This window comes from Leptonotus elevatus, chromosome 2 (genome assembly GCF_054856555.1).
Source record: "Leptonotus elevatus isolate MCC_2025b chromosome 2, RoL_Lele_1.0, whole genome shotgun sequence".
Taxonomy (NCBI): domain Eukaryota; kingdom Metazoa; phylum Chordata; class Actinopteri; order Syngnathiformes; family Syngnathidae; genus Leptonotus; species Leptonotus elevatus.
In genome coordinates, this window is record NC_141240.1 from 35,630,299 (window position 1) to 35,651,294 (window position 20,996).

At 38.7% G+C, this 20,996-nt stretch overlaps 1 protein-coding gene across 1 annotated transcript in view; it reads left to right on the forward strand.

Annotated features, from left to right (window-relative positions):
- slc9a8 (solute carrier family 9 member 8) overlaps positions 1–8,028 on the forward strand; it is a 26,507-nt gene extending 18,479 nt beyond the window's left edge. The window contains exons 9-16 of the mRNA XM_086069732.1: positions 68–209; positions 339–444; positions 523–639; positions 2,761–2,843; positions 2,931–3,042; positions 4,502–4,722; positions 5,667–5,813; positions 7,056–8,028. Of these exons, the coding sequence (XP_085925858.1) occupies positions 68–209; positions 339–444; positions 523–639; positions 2,761–2,843; positions 2,931–3,042; positions 4,502–4,722; positions 5,667–5,813; positions 7,056–7,169 (1,042 nt within the window). The 3' untranslated portion in view covers positions 7,170–8,028. The remainder of the gene's footprint in view (positions 1–67; positions 210–338; positions 445–522; positions 640–2,760; positions 2,844–2,930; positions 3,043–4,501; positions 4,723–5,666; positions 5,814–7,055) is intronic.
- The last annotated feature ends 12,968 nt before the right edge of the window (positions 8,029–20,996 follow it).

Genomic DNA, 20,996 nt, shown 5'->3' on the forward strand with positions numbered 1-20,996 from the left:
AGGGTCAGTCAAAGGTATTACAAGAAGACTTTGTTAACGTTTTGTTTTTTCTGTCTGGTGTTTTTAGCACTGCAGAGGGTTTCTTTTCCCGCTCAGACACAAGCAAGGTAACGGGCTGGGAGACGTTTCTGCAAGCAGTGGGTTATTTCCTCAAAATGTTCTTTGGTTCTGCTGCCTTGGGGACCCTCACAGGACTCATCTCTGCTCTTGTATCCACTTATGTTGGGTCTGTTTTTGTGCAGACATTTATTTTTATAAGGTTCAGATGGGAAATTTCACCGTGTTTTTTTTTTTTATCTTGAAGAGGTCTTATTGATATTCCCTAACTTGCACACCAGTTTCTAAAACACTTTGACTTGAGGAAGACTCCCTCACTCGAGTTTGGCATGATGATAATCTTTGCTTACCTTCCCTACGGCCTGGCAGAGGGTATTAAGTTGTCTGGTAGGTGCACAGTCTCTTTTTTTCCATGTATGGTTGTTGTAATATCTCATGTGGGCCTTGACCACTCTCCATCCACAGGAATTATGTCCATCCTGTTTGCGGGAATCGTGATGTCTCATTACACCCATCACAACCTGTCGCCTGTCACTCAGATCCTCATGCAGCAGACGCTACGGACAGTGGCCTTTATGTGCGGTCAGTTGATTCCCGTCATTTCCCCATCACTAATCACCAAGGTTATTTTAGCGAACGAAATAACATTTTCGTAAACGAAATAAAATGAACGCTTTTTAAAAATGAAAACTAACTGAAACTACATTTTACTTTTACAAAACTCAATTAAGACTAACTATAATTATAAGCAAAAATGTCCTTGGTTTTAGTCTGTCGATTGGGCTTTATTTTAGTTATGATCCTCTTACTGTGTATCGCCTAGAAGCGTCGTCATCTAGGAGCAGTCAATAAAAAAGTGCCACAAGATAATCTCGCTTCTCAGCGACAAGCTTGCGTGTTTTTTTATGGCTTCCTTGTTTTTGTGGCTTAACTCCCAAAACGCGATGCTCGATAACAATTGCTCTCCTTTTTTGGTTTATATGAAAAATGTATACACTGTATGCACACAAATATAAACGTAACACTTATGTTTTTGCTCTTTTTTTAATTAGATGAACTCAAAAATCAAAAAAAAATTCCACATACACAATATCACCTTTTCTCTCAAATAGTGTTGCACGGGACACCAGTACCAGTACCGTACCTCGATGTTTTGGCGTCAAAAACGGCTCTGTATCATTTTTTCGTAGTACCAGTGTTTAAAAAAAATAAATACGAGACAGCCCAGCCCGCCAACTCTGTTTTAAAGGCAAATACACATACACGCATGGCCGCCTGTCTACCGATATGTGGAAAACGCCTTAAGTAAGCGACACGCCTCTTTCAGCGTGTGTGCGAGAGGGCACAGGAAGATGGCTTCACGCACTGAATCGTTGAGAAGCATGACGCGCTAATTAAGGCTCCACGGGAGCGTGCAAGCAGAGTGGAAGCCACGCGACAGCATTGGCATTGCCTACGCATGTTTTCAATAAACACATGAAGAACACACGTGTGGTTTTCAATTTTCAGTTTTACAAACGTTTTGTAACAAGAGCAAATGTTTTTCGCGGAGAAGCAGAAGAAAAAGCAGCAGTCATTCCTGCAGTGGACTCAAGTAGGAAATCACAGTTATGCTTAGAAAAAGCTCAGATGACTGACAGAGCAACAGATACAGGTTGTGACGCATTTTTGACACTTCCCTTAAAAATAAGTGGAGTGTGAATTATTTTGTTCGCAGTTTGTAGCATTTGAATTACGCATTCGACTAATTGGGAGCGTGATGGAGAAGAGCAGAGACATGCACGCACACTCAAGCAACGTTACATTGAGTCATTGGAGTGCCACTGTATTGCCAATATTTAAAACAAAAGACATTAAATGCAGTCAAATACAGTACTTCAAGAATATGGCATGCAAAGGGAAAGCACATACAGTATAAACATAAATATATACAGTATGTACATAAATTGACATGTATACATCACAATATTTTGAATTAATAAAAAATAATTTGAAGTTCTTCTGTCAGTTTTTGCTGATATTTTAGAGTTTTGTCGAGGTACCGTTTCAGTACTGCTATCGCGGTATTTTATGCAGGTATAGTATCGAAGTCAAAATGTTGGTATTGGGCTAATCGGCATCCTGATATGGCACACCTGTGAGGTAGGATAAATTAGTAGTGCTCACTATCACAGATTTAGATATTCGAGAGAAATGGTGATATTGTGTATGTGGAAGACTTTGAAGAAGTTTTAGATCTTTGAGTTTGTCTCATAAAAATGGGAGCAAACTAAAGTGTTGAGTTGATATTTTTGTTGAGTGTATTTTAAAAAATATTACACCGTACAACCGGGTTTAATTTTAATTCTCAACAGGAATTCAAGCCACAAATCTACTTCAGAAGTTGGCAATTTAGCAAACAAGGGATGGAAAGGCAGACCACCCTAGCTTTATTTAAGACGTTAGGGTTGTGATGCATCTTGATAAGTAGTATGAAGCACTGCACTTATTGTGCTTCAAAGTCTAATAAAAACTATAAACACAAAGCATTAGAAAAAAATTCTAAAAACTAACAAACACGGTCTGAAAACCAATTAATACGAAGTCAATTTAAGAAACAAAACCCAAAATGAAATGAAACTATGACAATACCAAAACTATTATAACCCTGCTAATCATTGTTTTTGATGTTAACATTGTTGTATGCTTTCCTTTTCCTTTCAGAGACATGCGTGTTTGCATTCCTCGGTCTATCCATCTTCAGCTTCCCACACAACTTTGAAATATCGTTTGTCATATGGTGCATCGTAAGTGCTTTTGTTAACCTTGACATTGGTGGCAATGGTTTATGCCTCCCATAACATGAAGACTAACTTTATTTTGTCTCATTCTAGGTGCTGGTTCTTCTGGGCCGTGCCGTCAACATCTTCCCTCTCTCCTTCCTCCTTAACTTTTGCAGAGATCACAAGATCACACCCAAGATGATGTTCATCATGTGGTTCAGTGGTGAGGGGAGACAATTAATATTTTGTTTTCGAAAGAATAACGGGAAGTCATGCTTTAATCTGTTGGGGCTGTAAACAACGATAAGAAACAAAAACAGTGACTGTGCAGTTGGGTCACCTCCTGTCAGTGTAATCATATCCAGCGTTTGATTGACAAAAAACTCTTGAGGTATTTTACCTCGCAAGGGTCGGAATCCCTTTGAGAGTGTTTATGGAAATGGAAATGTGTTGATCCGTCCAGCCGTCATGCAAATCAAGATTTGCTTGCACTTTTTAAATTGGCTCCTTTTGTTCCCTAATCTTAATCACGACTGTTTACATAGGCAGTGGCCCGAATCTGCTGTCATTTTCTTTAAATTTCTTGCCAGCTCTGCCACTTAATTATATCTGATGAAAGATGGGTATTATAGGTGTGGTCAGCGCATGGTCATGCCGGTTTCCACTAGTCCAAACTTTTGGAGATTATTTGAAATTTGTCATACATGGACCAGCCACAATATTATTTCATTTTACAAAATTTCATGAGATCCAACGCAAACGCTGGATCAAAGTATTGCGCCTTTACAAAGATACTGACAAACTATTCACATTCTTACCGACAGTGTTGATGTTATGATTTCGGGAACATACACAAATACCTCATCCATTTGCTAACACTCACGAATCCCAACTGTCTTAGTGCAAAAACAAATGTACTTACTAAATGAATGAAACAATGGTGGCGATGGCCAAGATCCTAATACACACATTAATGAGAAATGGCTAAAAAATAAATTTTCGAATTATGGCAAAGGACTCAAATGATGCGCTAAAACGAAAGACGCATGTGTGCAGTGGAGGGACCGACTAACACACACGCAAATTTGTTTTACTATCTTTGTGGGGCCTTGACATAATGCATTTCCTAGCCCCTTCCCCTAACCCCGACCATAAAAATTATCGCCTACCCCTATTCCTTACCCTAACCTCAACCATGACCCAATTCAAACCTGAACTCTAAAACCAAGTCTTGACCCTCAAAAAGAGGTCTAAACTTGTGGGGCCCAGCAAAATGGCCCCACATGGACGGGTGGGCCCCCCAACTCTGCGAAATCCCGAAATGTTGGCCCCACTAAACAAGACCCCCCCCCCCCCACACACACACACACACACTGACAGCCAGTCAACCCTGAAAGCATCTGAGACCTTTTTAAACTCTGGTTGTCCATCAGTGCATCTTGTGGCACTCCTGAAACTAAATACCAATCAGAGTTTCCCCCTGGCAGTGATTGGTGGACTGAGTCAGGGATGAGGGCCACCAATCAGACAGAGAGGAGCACACACACACACAGCTTGACACCCACAACACAAAAAAACCCAAATGGCTATGATATAACGTGGACCGTGACATTTAGGCAATTGTCACATTTTAATGAAATACTTTCTAGTATCTCTTACTCCTCTATTGTTGCATGTTTGAGGTTTGAGAGGCGCTATCCCCTATGCTTTGAGTCTGCATCTTGGCCTGGAGCCCATTGAGAAGCGGCAACTAATTGGCACCACCACCATCATCATCGTGCTCTTCACTATCCTCCTCCTCGGGGGCGGGACCATGCCCCTCATCCGCATCATGGACATTGAGGAGAGCCAGTCACGGCGCAAGAACAAGAAGGACGTCAATCTGAGCAAGACGCAGAAAATGGTAACGCACTCGCGCCGCATGTGCATGTGCTGCATTGATGCAAGCTGTGCCATCCTTTTCATCTTCTGCCATCAGACTGTTGGGTTTCTCTTGAAGGGAAAAGCATGAAAGGCTTGGAGATGGTTTGTAAAGAGCATGAGATTTGCACAATGTGAAGTGCTCTCGTTACAGACTCACAGTTAAACCACACAGAAACACACCTCTTTACTCATTCACTCTCAGCCATTTTCACTGAAGCAACCCTATTCGCTCCCAGCTGTTTTAGTGGATTTTGACTGATTTTGCAAGACCCACAAAATATTGTGTTCTATTGCTATAAAAAAACATGGAACCTACCAAAAGAAAGATTAGAGTCTCTTCTTTCATCAGGAATAAAAAGTGTATTTGTATCTTTTCGTTTAGCAATTCGCATTAGACTATAGCTATGTTTCATCATTATTCACATTCCTGGTGAAAACAGTGCCAAAAACAGCTTGTTGCAACATGGCCCTGGCTGATCTCTTGTACTCTGTTGCCACCAACTGGACGGTTTTGTAATAACTATCGTTACTTTAAGCCACTTCTTCATGACAGAAGCGGCATCAAAGCCTTCTGTATGCTGTTGCATAAAAAATAAAAATAAAGTTTTTGGGAGTGAAGAGCAAAGTATTAAAAAACACATTTACATGTTTTTGGGGTTTAAATGAGTTTAGAGACTGACTAAAGTAATGTAATGTGAACGATGCACTCCAAAGGGAACAAGATCAATTAAGCTTGCATTTCTCCCTACAACTAAAATCACCTTGGTGTGATCTCGACACGAGCCGTGTAATTTGAACCTTTTTTCATAGTCCACCTTTATTCCTTTCATCTTTTATGCCTGCGGCTAGTTAGTCAGCCCTTCCCCTTCTTTCATTCCTCTCTATTTATCTGCCCCTCTCTCACTCTCTTCTCGCTACCGCCAGGGGAATACGGTTGAGTCGGAGCATCTATCAGAACTGACTGAGGAGGAATACGAGGCTCACATATTCCAGAGGCAGGATCTGAAGGGCTTCATGTGGCTTGATGCTAAGTACCTTAACCCCTTCTTCACCCGAAGGCTCACCCAGGAGGTAAGAGATGACGAGAGAGACAGAAATCCTCCGCCTCATGGGAGGCCGCTTCATCACTTTGCTGGCAATCCTTTGAGCCAATTAAAGTAGTCTGCATATGGCTGAATGATGGATTTTTCAAGCTTGTGTTTACACAACATTAAGTAAGGGAAAAAGTGCTAGTACAAAAGTACAAAACAAAGTCTGGACATTAAAACATGTTTTATCAAGCTTGTTTTTATTTTTATTAATTGGTATAGCCACACTCAAAGGCAACCTTTGTGATATTTAATTGAATCCCACAGGGTTAAATTATACTTTTACTTAATTTAGCTGCTGCACTTTTTGTATTACTTTTTTTTAATGTTAAGAATTTCTACAACAGTGTTCTTAATCTGTGTTTGATTGAACAACGGGTTCGGGAACAATGATTCGTGACGATACACCCCGCTTGGCCATCATTGGCTACATTGCTTGGCTTATCTATGCTGCAGGGAATTTGGTGCACTCGGTAGTTGACTTGCGGCTGTTGTAATGGTACAGCTTGCGATTTATTTATTATTGGAATCTCTTCATACTAACGATGCCGAGCAAAAAAAAGAAAGTAGTCGGACGAATATGTGCAATATGAATTCACATGTATAACGGAACGTATGGTGTTCCACAGGGTTCAATTCTGGGGCCTCTGCTGTTTTCATTGTAACTGCCATCTTAAGAAAACAGCAGTGGTTGTCTATAAATATAGAGTTGAGTTGAATGATGGGAGTCAAGAGTAATTCTAGTCCAGCACAAGTATCAAAACTAAAGGAACACTTACTTTAAACTGCATGCAGATGGGGAATACAAGAACGCAAAGCTTTCTGAATTCAAGGTAAAGAGAGCCAGATTTTATGATTTTGTTCACCAGTATACCTATGTCTTGGATTAGAAAAAAAATAATCTATTTGGTGGATGTGCATAGGAAAATGGCAGGGTTCAAAACCTCCGTCAAGGTTTAGGACCACTTTTTTAAAATATCTGCATACCTTTTCAGTTGTGATAAGGTTGTGACATTTCAAAGTTACACTGTAATTAGACTGCGTTTGTGCTGTTGACTTTTATACCCGAATGCGTGGTGAAAATTCTGAAGTTGTCCAGTGTGATACATTTATAGTGTTTGTAGTTTTGCATGGCTTGGCAAGGAACTGGATTTACAGAATGAAGGCTTTGCACTGCACGAAACAATACAACTTCTGGAATTTGACAGCGTTGTGTCTCCAACAGGACCTTATGCACGGACGGATCCAGATGAAGACTCTAACCAACAAGTGGTATGAAGAAGTTCGTCAGGGTCCCTCAGGTTCAGAGGATGACGATGACGAGGCAGAGCTTCTGTGAAGTGAGCACGTCACACCACATGAAAATACAAAGAGCTCACGTATTCTGTGGCATGTGAGCGGCAGAATCTGACTTCAGTCACATGCACTTCTTTTTTTCTTTTTCTTTTTAAATCTGCCGTCATGGTGATGTGAAGAGTTGGCTGGGATGCTTTCTGTCATGGGGAAGTTCAGCAAAACAGCACTGGCAAACACTGGAGGCAAAATATTTCTGTGAAAAAGGATTGTTCCTTATTTGAATGCCACATTGTCTGCAGCATAATAAGCGGTTGATTCACATCATTGATGTCGGACAGAACATGGGAAGTTCTGTGGATTAGCCATTTGTGAAGGGACAGACTCTTTGAATGTAAAGAAATACATGAAGACCTTTCTCTTTTATACTGGTTCTGCTTTATTGAAAGTTTAATTTGCGTCAGGTGAACAATGTGCAATAAGAATCTATATTTATGTACAGGTTTCTTACTTTGTATGCACCACTGATGATTTGAAGCTTACAGAAAGAGGGTAAAATGTCTTATGTGCCACAATGCCCACACCAGCTTCTTGGCAAAAAAAAAAAGAAGAGGAGAGAAACACATTAAAAAAACAAAACATCTTCATACTCGTTAGAGGTTGCTGTAATTTCTGAGTCAGGCTCCCAGATGAGATGTTTGATGTTTATTTATATCCGCAGGCAAGCGTCCTGTCACGACACTGTGCATTAAAAACAACTGCAATTGTGGCTTGTGGAGAGTTAGTTTGCATCGTTAATCAAGGTCGGCACAAATGAACTCCTTTTTATTTATTTGAATGTTTGTGGGTTTAAATGCTTTTATACAATCACCTTAAGCAATGTGGGAATAAAAAAGAAACTCCAATCATGTGAAGTGTTTGCTTTCATGGGAGCCGTCTTGAATGTTTATTTTTGTAACTTTGAGAAACTTCACAAGATCTCATTGAACATCAATGCCATGTTGATAAATACGGTCCTCGGTGAATCACAATAATTGTGGAAGCGTAGTTCAATCGAAAGTGAAAATCTTGCATTATAGAGATTTACTACACAGGTGGGAATGCTTCAAGATTTAAGTTGATTTTGTTCATAATTTGCCACCTTAAAACAAATTATATAAAGATGGATATGGCGTTCTGAAAAATATGTTTATTATTCATATGCAGTCAATATTAGTTGAACCCTTTTTCATTAATTACTGCATCCATAGGTTGCATGGGGGTGATCATGCAACCTATGAAAAGGCAGCGGTGGTATGAAAATCGAGGTTGCTTTCAGCCTTCAGTTTGTCTGTGTTACTTGGTCTGAATTCTCAGCAAGGTTATTATAGTTTGGGAATTTTCATTTTAGTTTGTTATTATTTCGTTTTGAGTTTTAAATTTAGTAAGTTTTCATTAGTTTTCAAGGTGGTTCTGATAGTTTTCATTAGTTTCAGTTATTTAAATAATGTATAGGTTTAGTTAATTTCAGTATTAGTTTTTCTATTTCTTTTTTAAATGTGTATTACTTGTGCACAATATTTAGTAAACACCATGAAAAAAAAACAAATTTCTTCCTAGCGTTGCATTTCGACTGAGTTAAATGAAAAAGCAGGCGAATTTGTCGCCTAGGAGCGATGTCATCTGAAGGTGCTTTTTTATTGGTTCCTGCTAGGTGACAGCACTTTTGTATGACACACTTCCTTTCAAATCATCCCCAATTAATACACGAGTATTAATTACCAAAGACTAAAATGAAGGACATTTTCACTGTAATTATAATTTTAGTTTTGTAAACATAAAATGTAGTTTCAGTTAGGTTTTTTTTTTAGTTTTTTTTACAAAGCATTTTTATTTTATTTTGTTAACAAAATAGTTTTTTGAACTTGAATTTTAGTTTTTTCGTTAGTTTCGTTATATAAAAAATAACCTTGCTTCTCAGTTTAGCCTTGTCAATATACCACATACTGTATATTCTCTATGAGTTTGCTGGACAGTCAAGCTATGAAATGGCATGTTTGTTTATGACCCCAAAGGGCCCACACCCCTGCCCCCAAAGGTTATTATTTCAAAGATTACATCACAAGTCAAAATTGTGGTCCTACTCTGGGAAATCTCCGCTCATTGAAAAGCATTGGACTCTGGACCCTTGTCATTTGATTTGTGAAGATTATTTTGATTCCAAAAAGTAATGAAATGTCATTTGACTACTGAAACAATCCCCGCCTGGTTTGTGGTTTGTATGATAGTCACATGCAAAAGAAATACAATCCGTGTTTGTTTGCACTGTAAAAAGGAAGCATTTGCATTGCGTTGCATTGGGGAAATATGAAAAATGCCCGGATGTTCGGAATTGTCAATACTGGGGTAAGATTGATTTAATATAATAATAGTACTAAAAACAACATTCGTCCAGCACCAAACAATACACACCTGAAATCATCAGTCAAGCGTCATTCAGCTTAGAAACAATAACAATAGTGCAAAATTGATGGTAAATGTCATTCAGGAGAACAATAAAATTTTATTGCTGGTCAAACATTCAAATACTTCCCCTACTGTGGCCAGTTTTGTAATACCATTTTGCAACCATTAGGGGGGGTCTGAATCCACAGTCTCAGGTCCATACACAAGTAGAAATACCCTTATTATTTTAGTCAGTTATTCTTTATCACCATCATTCATAGTCTCTGATAACCTCCTGACTTTGCATGCATCTTCTTTTACACATGACCATAAAATAAATGCAACAATTCAAAGAAACAGCTGAAGGAAACAAATGAATGACCTTTTTCTGTACCTTCAAGGGCAAAATGGAAAATTTTCTACGCTCCCTGCATTCTGATGATGTGAAATGTAGTGAAATGACGCAGGTGCAGAGGAATCCAACCCAGCAGTCATTCAGCTGAAAAGGTGTTCAGTTCTAGTAAGAGCTGCAGTTCAGCCACATTCAGACAGGACCTGTATAGTAGCAATAGAAACATTTTGTTTTGTTGAACAGAACTGCATCATGAATCCAAGCAGTGCTGGGAAAAAAAAAACAAATTGGAAGAGGGGGGTTGAGAAATTAAAAATCCACAAGTGAAGAAGTAACCAAATGCGGTAAGAGTTAATTAAAACAACGAAAAAGGTGTCCTTGCTCCAATGCTCTATCTCAGGAGGACAGTTGCTTCCAGGTGTGCGACTTAAATGCCTCTGCAGAGGCACAGATAAACAAGCCAAAGTCTGGGGAGTCAACAAAAGTGAGTAAGGCACAAAGTTGGTCTCTAACCGAGGTGGGAAATGTCCAGTCTGGCATGAATGAGTCACCAATTTCAACCAATTTACTAAAATACAAACCCTCACTTGAACAGAAAAAAACACACAAGGCTACTTCAAAAATAGTAGCTGGGACACATAATAGGAAACATTTGTCCCTCAGACAAAATAAATAATCAGCCTGCTGTTATTTTTGTATATCCGTGTCCCAAAAAAAATCACAATCTCTCAATAATTAAGACAATGGGTATATAGTCTGGATCGGGGGCGTCCAAAGTCTCAGGAGCCAGTTAGGACCCAAACACAGACAAGAAACGGGAGTTGTAAAAGGAGAGCCTTTATGTACAAAAATACAAAGTAACAACAGAGAGAGAGAGAGAGAATAGGAACAGTTGACAATGCATAATTCTGTATGACAGAATAAAGGCCTAAATAACAAAATAAGAGTCACAAATAGAGAACATAAATACAGGATTTAAGAGGGACATTTACAGGCCCATAGCAACTGACAAGCTCATCATCACAAGGAACATAGCAACTGACAACATAATCATGACAAAGGAACAAAACTAGGACCATAACAATGCAATGACCCAACTCAAAATGTAGTCATAACGCATTGCACGTTTTTGTTTTGTTTGCCACATATACCTACAACGTAACACGGCCAAAATAATGAGATTTTTTTTAAATGGAATTGTAACAAAAATGTAATATATATATATATATATAAATAATTGTAACAAAAATGGGATATCATACTTTTTTCAGACTTCGATTATTACATTTTTAAGCAAATAGAATTGTGTCAAAAACATTTACATGGTGAACACAATTCACATTTTCTTATTTAGGAAAAGCAAACAGAAAATAACTAAACTAGAAAGTGGTAAATAATATAATAATAATATAACAATCGAACACTTACATAACCAAACAGCAACAGGCAAATCAGTCATGTCGGAATAACTACAATAGAGAAAGCATCAGGCCGCCAAAATCTAAGCAGTGACGTATGTATGACCCCGTCATATTCATAGCAAAAAAAAAAAAAAATTTTTTAGATATCCAAACCATCACAGTCAGATGGAATTTTCTCATACTTTTTTAAGTATTTGCAGTTCTAACTAAATGTTGAGTTTCTTTTATATAAAAGTCACAATTTTTATGCAACATTTTAAATACATTGTAATTTTCCAAATTATAGCACTATCTCTTATTGTTTGTTTAGTTAAATGCTACACAATATGACAAATATATATATATATATATATATATATATATATATATATATATATTTATTTTTTGCTTGTGTGGTAAACAGGGCCTTCTCTCGATTATTTTCAAAATAGTGTGAAAGATTGTGAAAAATTGCTGTTAAAAAAAAGAAAAATGGCAAAACAAGTCAAACATTTTATAGCTGCAAACCACAAAGTCACTTCAACTCCACTTTGCGCAGGGTATGAATCATTTTGAGCTTATGTTGAGATGACTGCGTTCAAACCAAACAATCCCCTTCCAAAGCGTGGCACGTTGGCTGAATAACGAGAGACGTTAATACCGTAACTTGCTGGCACGCTGACAGCCTCTCAACTGTAAACGAGCACTTGCAGTTGCATGAAAGTGTGGGTATAAAACAAATGTTACTGTTAAGCATTGCCCCTAAAGCAGGAGCCTTGAGTCTTCCTTTGACAATTTAGACAATGACATGAAAAGACACTTCAAGGGGGTTCACAATCACAAGTAATGTGGCTTGCACAGATGGAATTGAAAGTTTTCTCAATCGAAAAGTTTATGACCCTCAAACGAAGAGAAACATGTTTGCCACCTCTCACTTCCAAGTTCTGCCATCCATATATGCGTCCATTCTCTGTTGGAATATGTTTTCAGGTTTCATGAATGCACAAAGGCCAAACTCAGCTCAAGAGCTCATGCTCAATGCAATGAAAAAGTACTTGCCCTCTTCTCAACTTCTCTTTTTAAAATGAACATTGAAAAATTTTACACAATGTCCTTTTAAATATCAGGCAAAGACAACCCAGGTAGACATAAAATGCGGTTTATAAACGGTGACTTTATTTATTATGTACAGAAGCGTAGAACTGCCAATGTTCAGTAAACATTTTTGATTGGCGCGTATGTTCGAAGGTATTTGCAAGTACGTTTGATTGTATTTAGATATGACATATTTAAATACAACCAAATATTTACTACGTTCACAAATACATTCGAACGTACTCACAAATATGTTCAAACGTACTGGCAAGTACATTTGAACATATTTAAATACGTCCGCAAATATGTTCAAACGTGCTTGCAAATATGTTTGAACATAATCACAAATACGTTTGAACGTACTTGTAGGCTAAATGCTACAAACAATACATATTTTCCTGTAATGCCAAGAGGTATTGCGCAAGTCAATACCCTGGTGCATAATGGGGGAAAAATGCCAAACCTTATCATACCTAAAAGTTACAAATAAGCAATGTTTTTATTACTTAATTTTAAAACATATTGGTATAATGCGGGCCAATTGTTTTTTTTTTCACGCATGTGCAAGAAAGATACCCTGCGGCATTATGGGAGAATATGCTCTTTTAGCATTAGCCTACAAGTACGTTCAAACGTATTTGCGAGTATGTTCAAACGTACTTGCCAGTCAAAAGTGTTTATTTCCACGCTTCCGTAATTATGGGGGTGAATTAAAAATATTAATAAATCTGAAGCTACCTGTATGGAAGTAGTCAGACCCCAAACCAAATAACATGTCGGATCCCCCTCAGCAGTAACAAGTGAAATCAAACATTTTTTTTATGCCTTGCAAATGAGCAGTTCACGTCTGTGAAGAGATTTTCTGTTCTTCCTTACAGATTTGCTTTAATTCAGCAACACTGGAGAGTTTTGGAGCAGGTATCAGATTCAAGTCCTGTCTTTGAATAGGCCACTTGAAAACCATGACAAAATCTGACCATGGCAGAATGATCCTTTTTGCCATCTGCATAGTCCCGAGTTCTCAAAGATGATGACATTCGTCAATTAATACCTTGCAACATGTCCTTGCAATGAAGCAAGTTCAATGGCTTCATGAGCCAGCATTCTGTCAAGTATGGAAGTATCAAAAGGTGTGTTTGCATAATTGTTCAACAATCAATGAGGACACTTCTTGGAGGTGGTAATTATTGGATTTAATGTGCTCATCAAAGCAACTCAATAAAGACTGAAATGGAATGTGGTGTGAAGTTGGGATGTTGTGTAAAATGTAAAATTGATTTTCAAATCCACTTCAACCTATGTTAAGATATTTCATGTTCAAACAGATCAACGTTGTTGTTTCTGCAAGTATTGACTCATTTTGATGCCACGCTCCAAAAAAAGGTGGGACAGGGCCATGTTAACCGCTCTTACATCACATTTCCTTATATCAACACTCAATGATTATATTCGGATTCGATTTACATTTTGCACAACGCCCCAACTTCAACGAAATTGAGATTTGTGGTAATACAGACCAAAGGGACGTCCGTTTTGCAAACATTTTCACTTTTGGCCCTTCTCAAGATATCTACACTTATAGATTTTATTCTCACCCACTTCCTCTCTTTGTAGCGACCCGCTGCTTCCTTGAACGTCATGCTATGGTTTTATGGTTTGATAAAAATTATACCGTATGTAAGACCTCAAAAACCGGGCCACAGTTTTCCATTGTCAGTAGATCAATCTGCAGGTGTGTCGCAAACAGACTTTTTTTTTTGCGTGGTCCATTTCAATCAGGTTTCGCCTCTCGTCCGAGCAGGCTTCATCAATTCTTGCACAAGGCTAGTCGAGGCCAAACGGCTTCTAAGACAACCACAACACGGCAGTTACCATTGATTTAATACGGTACCATGAGAATTATATGATGGGATGAAGGAGAATATTTGCAGGTGGAGCTTTGCCTCTCACTTGTTATAATCGTTTTAATTTGATTTTTGTCTAACTACAACTTTTCTGCCTCAGTTTCCATCTATTTTGTTGCAATGAGCTGTAAGATATACTGTATGTCATTTATAAATATTGATACGGCAAGGTGGAGAAGTTGGAAGGGTCCAATTCCATTCATTTTCTAAAGAAAAATGTCTTTCAAACAGAAAATGTTTTCTAATAACATTTTCTTTTTCTTTTTTTAAAGTCTCTAAAGGGGCCAAGACATGTAAAAAAGTTATAAAACCGCCGGTCATTGAAAGACACTGTCCACATCAAATACGTTTTCAGAATATGCAACTTTGAAGGTTTTCAGACACAAACCTATTCATCCTTCCGGGTGAAGAGAGATCAAGAAGTCCTTGAATCCTCCCACTTGAATCCACCTTGTCTGAATCAGTCGGAACTTTCCTTGAAGGCAATTTGAAGTCAGGCAGGGCAACCTCACGTCTTTCTTCTTGAGTGAGGGTGTGACAAGGTTCAAAGATAGACGTATGCTGCGCTTCAAGTCCACCTGTGACACGTGAAATTTAAACATTTGAGAGTTTTTGTTTGTGCATCTGTCTGTCCATACTATAAAGTGGCAAACTGAAGAACATTTAGCGAATGCGACGCGGCTAAATTGATCACTCAGCCTCAGCAGGAGGCATGAAGTCAGTGGCAATGAGTGCGAACAATAGCACCCAATATAGACCAATGGTTCATGTTTTGAAGGTTATTATATAATAGGGCTTGGATCCTCACTGACATGGATCTCGGACGGATCTTTATTGACATTTCCTGGCCATCCGTGCTCGTGGTAGCTCTCGCAGTTTTTTTTTTTTTATCTCCTGGTTAAACAGACTCCGTATCGCTTACTCCTCACAACCTCAAATCAAGAACACATTGGCATCTACAACATTTGGGATTCATGGTTTACTAAATGTTATGGTTTACATTTTTATCACACGATTCTTTGCCAGAAGGATATTCTTGTTGCTTTTATGTACAGTTAAATAAAAGTGGAAGCAGCACTCCAGAATTTATAATGTTTGACAGCGCAACCACAATATTAAGTGGCCAAACATTTGCACATGTGTCAATACAATAAGTCTCTCAGTGTTTTTTCTATTTTTTTTAATAAGTTGGATGTACGTGATTTAGAATTTTGATTATGATGTCACACAAATCCTTATTTTCTTTTTACATGGCTTAATTGTCTACAATTTATTTGATAAAAAAAAGTTGTAACACCCTATAATGTAATAATTTCCTGAAAATGTAATAACATTTGCACTCAACTCAATCAAAAATGAAATACATCCCAATAATGTAATAACTTCACCAATAATGTAATTTAAAAAAATCCTGACAGACATTGTAATAATTTTACCGATAATGTAAATAACCTTATTGCATTTATATATCATATATCGCTGGCGTTGGGCCCAAACCTTGCACCTCCAAAATTGTCACCTATTAGGAGACCACAAAAAATGACATTTGTTCAACCATTAACATTATATCATCAAAGAGAGCAAACCATTTTCAACATGTGAAATTGGTCAATAATTTGTAAAAACACATGTGGACTGACCAAAAGTGTAGATATTTGAAAAAATATTAAATTTACCAAATTGTGTGACTTGTGGGTTTTAGCCCAACACCAGCGATGTATCATATCATATCCAGAGGTGGGCACTTGCGACTCTTGTTTCTTCCTGTCTTTGACGGATGACCAGATTTTTCGGAAGTGCGTTATGACGCGAAACCTCGAAAATATGCATGGACAAGGACCGTTTGTACTGACCCGGATCAACGGACATACTAAAGCTGCTTCTGTCGGTGCTCAGTCTGTAGTTGGAGGCTTCGTGTCATAAAGCACTCGCTGAAAATGCAGAAGCCAAAAGTTGGACAGCCATCAATGATGGGCCAATGGAAAGGCAGAGTGCACACATTGTTAACACGATTATTAAAAAAAAACAGCAAAAAAAGCTAATTTATTCATTTAATAAAGAACAAAAATGGAGAAGTAGTTACGAGTGAAAAAGAAAAAAAGTCTTGATCAGAGAATTGTGTGCAGATTCAATCAATCGTGGGTTTGAAGTAGGGGTGTGAATTGCCTAGAACCTGGCGATTCGATTCACAGGTCACGATTCGATTCGATTAATCCCGATACGAATCTATGAATTGATTAATGCGATTTTTTTTTAACTCAAATTTAGAAAATACTAATCAGTAAACTTGTACGTGTACACTGTAAGATTTGTATGAAAATGTATTTATTTATCTGAAAATTCAGGCTTATAACTGAGCCACTGCATTTAACAAACAGGTTGCAGTCTGTTTCATGTTTGAACAGCACTGAAATAAAACATTAAGGCTTAATGTTCCATTAATATAACATTCGTCCATGCTTAATGTGTGAATCCTAACCCTAAGTAAGATGTTTTGTTGAATATTCCCATAAAAAAAAAAATTATTCGGCCGCATATCGAATCGATTCGAGAATTGTGCGGTGTAATATCGCGATATATTGCCGAATCGATTTTTTTCTAACACCCCTAGTTTGAAGCAATGCAAACATTTCTCAAGAAAATTCCTTCATTTAGCAACTCAGATTTTCCTTCTTAACTCTTTGACTGCCATAAACGTTATAAAACGTTTAGCATAAACCTAGGGAAGGGCGCCGAGGACGTTAAAAGACGTCCCCTATGTTTTTTTTTTTTTTTTCAAAAACGGGTGCAGGAAAGCCTTGGGCAGCTGTGCTGAAAGTATCAGGCAGATCTGATTAGTCAAAGACTCGTTTTGGCCCCTAGAGGGCAGCGATGACTCTCTTTGCACAAGGTTGGATGGGCCGCCCACCGTGGGCGTCAGTAGAAGACGTGAGGCGGAGCTAGAGTGTTGAGGAGACAATGGCTGATCCAAGCCACAATGGCTTGACCAAGCAACCGGTTACAAGCAGCTCAGCTTGAGCATTTTTTTCAAAGACGGAAAGCATCAATCAATACTAAAAAGCGCATTGATGTCAACGATGATGATGACAACGAGCTCTACGCCAAAGTTGGAAGCTTTGGCGTGACTGTTATGAACACGTAGTAAGCCTCACGGCTAAGCGCGGCTAGCGCGGCTAGCGCTGCTAAGGCCGGAAAACGCGCACAATAGCCGGCCGGGTACTTCTACACAATCGGACATTCGATCGGGCGATGGAGAGTTGGCATCGACCAATGCAGATTGATGATGATGATGAAGATGACTCCGAGCTCTACGCCAACGTGACTGTTATGAACACGTAGTAAGCCTCACGGCTAAGCGCGGCTAGCGCGGCTAGCGCTGCTAAGGCCGGAAAACGCGCACAATAGCCGGCCGGGTACTTCTACACAATCGGACATTCGATCGGGCGATGGAGAGTTGGCATCGACCAATGCAGATTGATGATGATGATGAAGATGACTCCGAGCTCTACGCCAACGTGACTGTTATGAACACGTAGTAAGCCCCACCGGCAAAGCGCGGCTAGCGCGGCTAGCGCTGCTAAGGCCGGAAAACGCGGAGCTGCACAAGCGGACATTCGATCGGACAATGAAGAGTACCCCGAGTCCAATGCATATTCATCGGAGGAGCGGGTACAGTCTGATCACGGAGAAGACACTGTTTCTGGACTACGATGCCACCATGAATGGAGTGGATAAAATGGATCAGAACATCTCCTACCAACCCGGTATAGCAACTGAAGGACACGGGGAAGCGAGACGTAACACCACCGTAACGTAACCGTAGCATGATCCTGATATTAGACTTGATGACACACTGCAGTATATACTTGCTATTCCCCGGAAAAAAGTGGCGCACGCGAAGAGGCAATCTGTTGTGCAAATGCTGTTGCGTCTCTTTGCACGCAGGAGAGTGTTACAAAAAGAAAAACTGTCGTTGAAACATCCACATATTTGTAAATAGCACCACAGTTGCACACATTTGTAAATAGTTTGCCAAATTGTTGTCAAATTGTTACACTGTTGAATGTAAATAAACGTATTTTGCTATCAAAAAACACTTTTTCATTCTTGGTGGTAGTGTTTTATAGAAGTAAAGCACTATTTAGGTGTTTGTGGCATCATTCATGGACAAAAAGAAGTGTCAAATTCACTAGAATGCATGAAATAATATCGTTTCACTAAAAGCTTGATTTCTCCGTATTTTGGTCCAACACAGGCGAAATTGGGTCAAACTAACCATTTTCTATTGTTGATTACTAAAGAACGGAATAAGGTAGAAACAAACTCTTTTTTTCTGATGAAAGATGAAAGTCCAATCTTTCATTTGGTAGTACGTGTGTTTCCATAGTCCAAACAGAACATTTTCTGTGGACCTTGAAAATCTGTCAAAATGCTTAAATCGGCTGGCACTGGCGGCATCCCTTTTCTGAAAACGTCTGGCAGTCAAAGAGTTAAGTAGGTGAAATTCAAAAAGAGGAAGTGACTCAAACAATAAACCACTTAATACTGACACAAGTCCGGGCCTTAATGGGCTCCCCTCTGAATTTACGAGATGAATATTTTAACTGAACTTTTTAAAACTTTACGAGACTGCATCAGCGGCCATGTCAAATCATTCCGAATCTGAAGGTGTCTGGGTCAGAAATGAAAGCGACAAAAAAACCCAATCAATATTCAAATTAAACAAGAAATTAAAGTCCTGGATATTATTATTTGCAATAAGGACTGTAGTGAAATAAATTGGCAAGACAAACTGAGGTTAATCAAGGAAGAAACCCAGAAATGGGAAAATAAAAATACAACTTATAAATTAAGAATAAACATAATTAAAAAATGCTCCAGTCCATAAAACAACAACACTTATTAATGGAATGTATATAGAGCTCAGCAGGTCTGGGCGATGATGAAAGATATTGGTCTTAAAATTGATGTTAATTATATCACTATTATGTATGGCTTGATAGAAAATAACATACCTTCCAAAGAAAAATCATTATCTCAAACTATTATAACGGTTGTTTGTGCGACACTCTGGAAAACCAGGTGTGCAATGTGCATGAAGAATATAGTAGCCTAAGACTGTAAATATTTTGTGTAAATGATGTTTAGCTAGTTTTATATTTGGAACTTGAATGTGTTTGTAAATTAAGTAAATTAAGTTCTTTAAAAACTAGAAAGGCGGAAGTGCCCACCTCTTGATCACATCCCAGAAGTCTTTGCGGCAGAGCAGTTCCGACCAAGTAGGTAGAGCTTGTTTTGATTAACTCTCTGGAGAGTTTAACTCAACTCTCTCAAATTACTCCAACACTGACCTCCATTTAAATCAGACTTTGAGGCGTTTAAATCAACTCTAAAACATTTAACACCAACATTTTAACACTCCAATTTTTGCTGTGACTGTAATCTAATGTCTTAGATTCACAAAATATAAAATGTAGTACTTTTGGACTGAACATGAACAAATATATTACATTATCTGTTCATATTTACACATCATACACAGCTGGAGATCACAGCAAAACAGTATTTAATTGTATTCATTTCATTATATTTCGTTTACCTTAGTCAGCCATGCAAGAGGGGCAGCAACATTTTTGACAATACCTCTCAGTAGAATGTCATCTCGTTCTACTCCACTACACTCTTTAGAATAACCACAACTTGAAACATGAATTGCCAGAGAGCATGCTATCCCTTGATAACTGCGTAGACGCTCACGTTCCGATACGATACGATAAAGAAATAAATAAACCATTTGACGTGTACCCATTATCCAGCAGCCGTCTTAATCTCCCAGACTCCCCGCCTCCGTTTAGTCCTTTGAGTATAGAATAGCGGCCTATACCAAATGTGTGATGTATGTTAATTGTATTCATGATTGCGATGCATCGGCATTGCTGAGGTCAGTGGCCTCGATCTGTAGCGCTAAACTGCAAAGCTCATGAGGTTGCACGTAAATAAAACGGAACAATTTCTACAACTCCTCATTTGAGAGATAAGCTCATAGCTTTGCATACTAACACATATTTAGCGTTTAAAACTTTCATTACTGTCCTGGGAATTGCATAATGACCTCCACTACATCAAACTGTCTGCATCTAAATAAATAGCATTCATGCTACCAAAATACATTAAGAATTGTGCATGACCTTGTCTTTTTGCCACTGTGTATGTTCTCTGTCGAGCATATGGATAAAGTAACTTTGGGATTGTGGGGAGGTTGATGAGCGCCGTGAAGAGCGACACAACAGGGCATAAAGAGAAACACAATGCAACGGTCAGGGAGATTCGAAGGCCACAGCTGCCATGTTCACTTCCTGGAAATGAAATAAGGGACACCTCATCGACAAGGTCGGCCGACCTGATTGCCTTCAAGCTTGCGTGATTTGTTATTTTTTGGAGGTGAAACAATTTTTTGACTATTTGAACTTAAGTTGAATAGGATGTATGTTTGAATGATATTAACCCATGGAAAAGTTACTATTGAGAAATTTACTTTGATATAAAAGAGGTGTTCCGGGCATGTCCCACCGGCGGGAGGCCCCGGGGACGACCCAGGACACGCTAGAGAGACTATGTCTCTCGGCTGGCCTGGGAAACGCCTTGGGATCCCGTCGGAGGAACTGGCTGAAGTGGCTGGGGAGAGGGAAGTCTGGGCT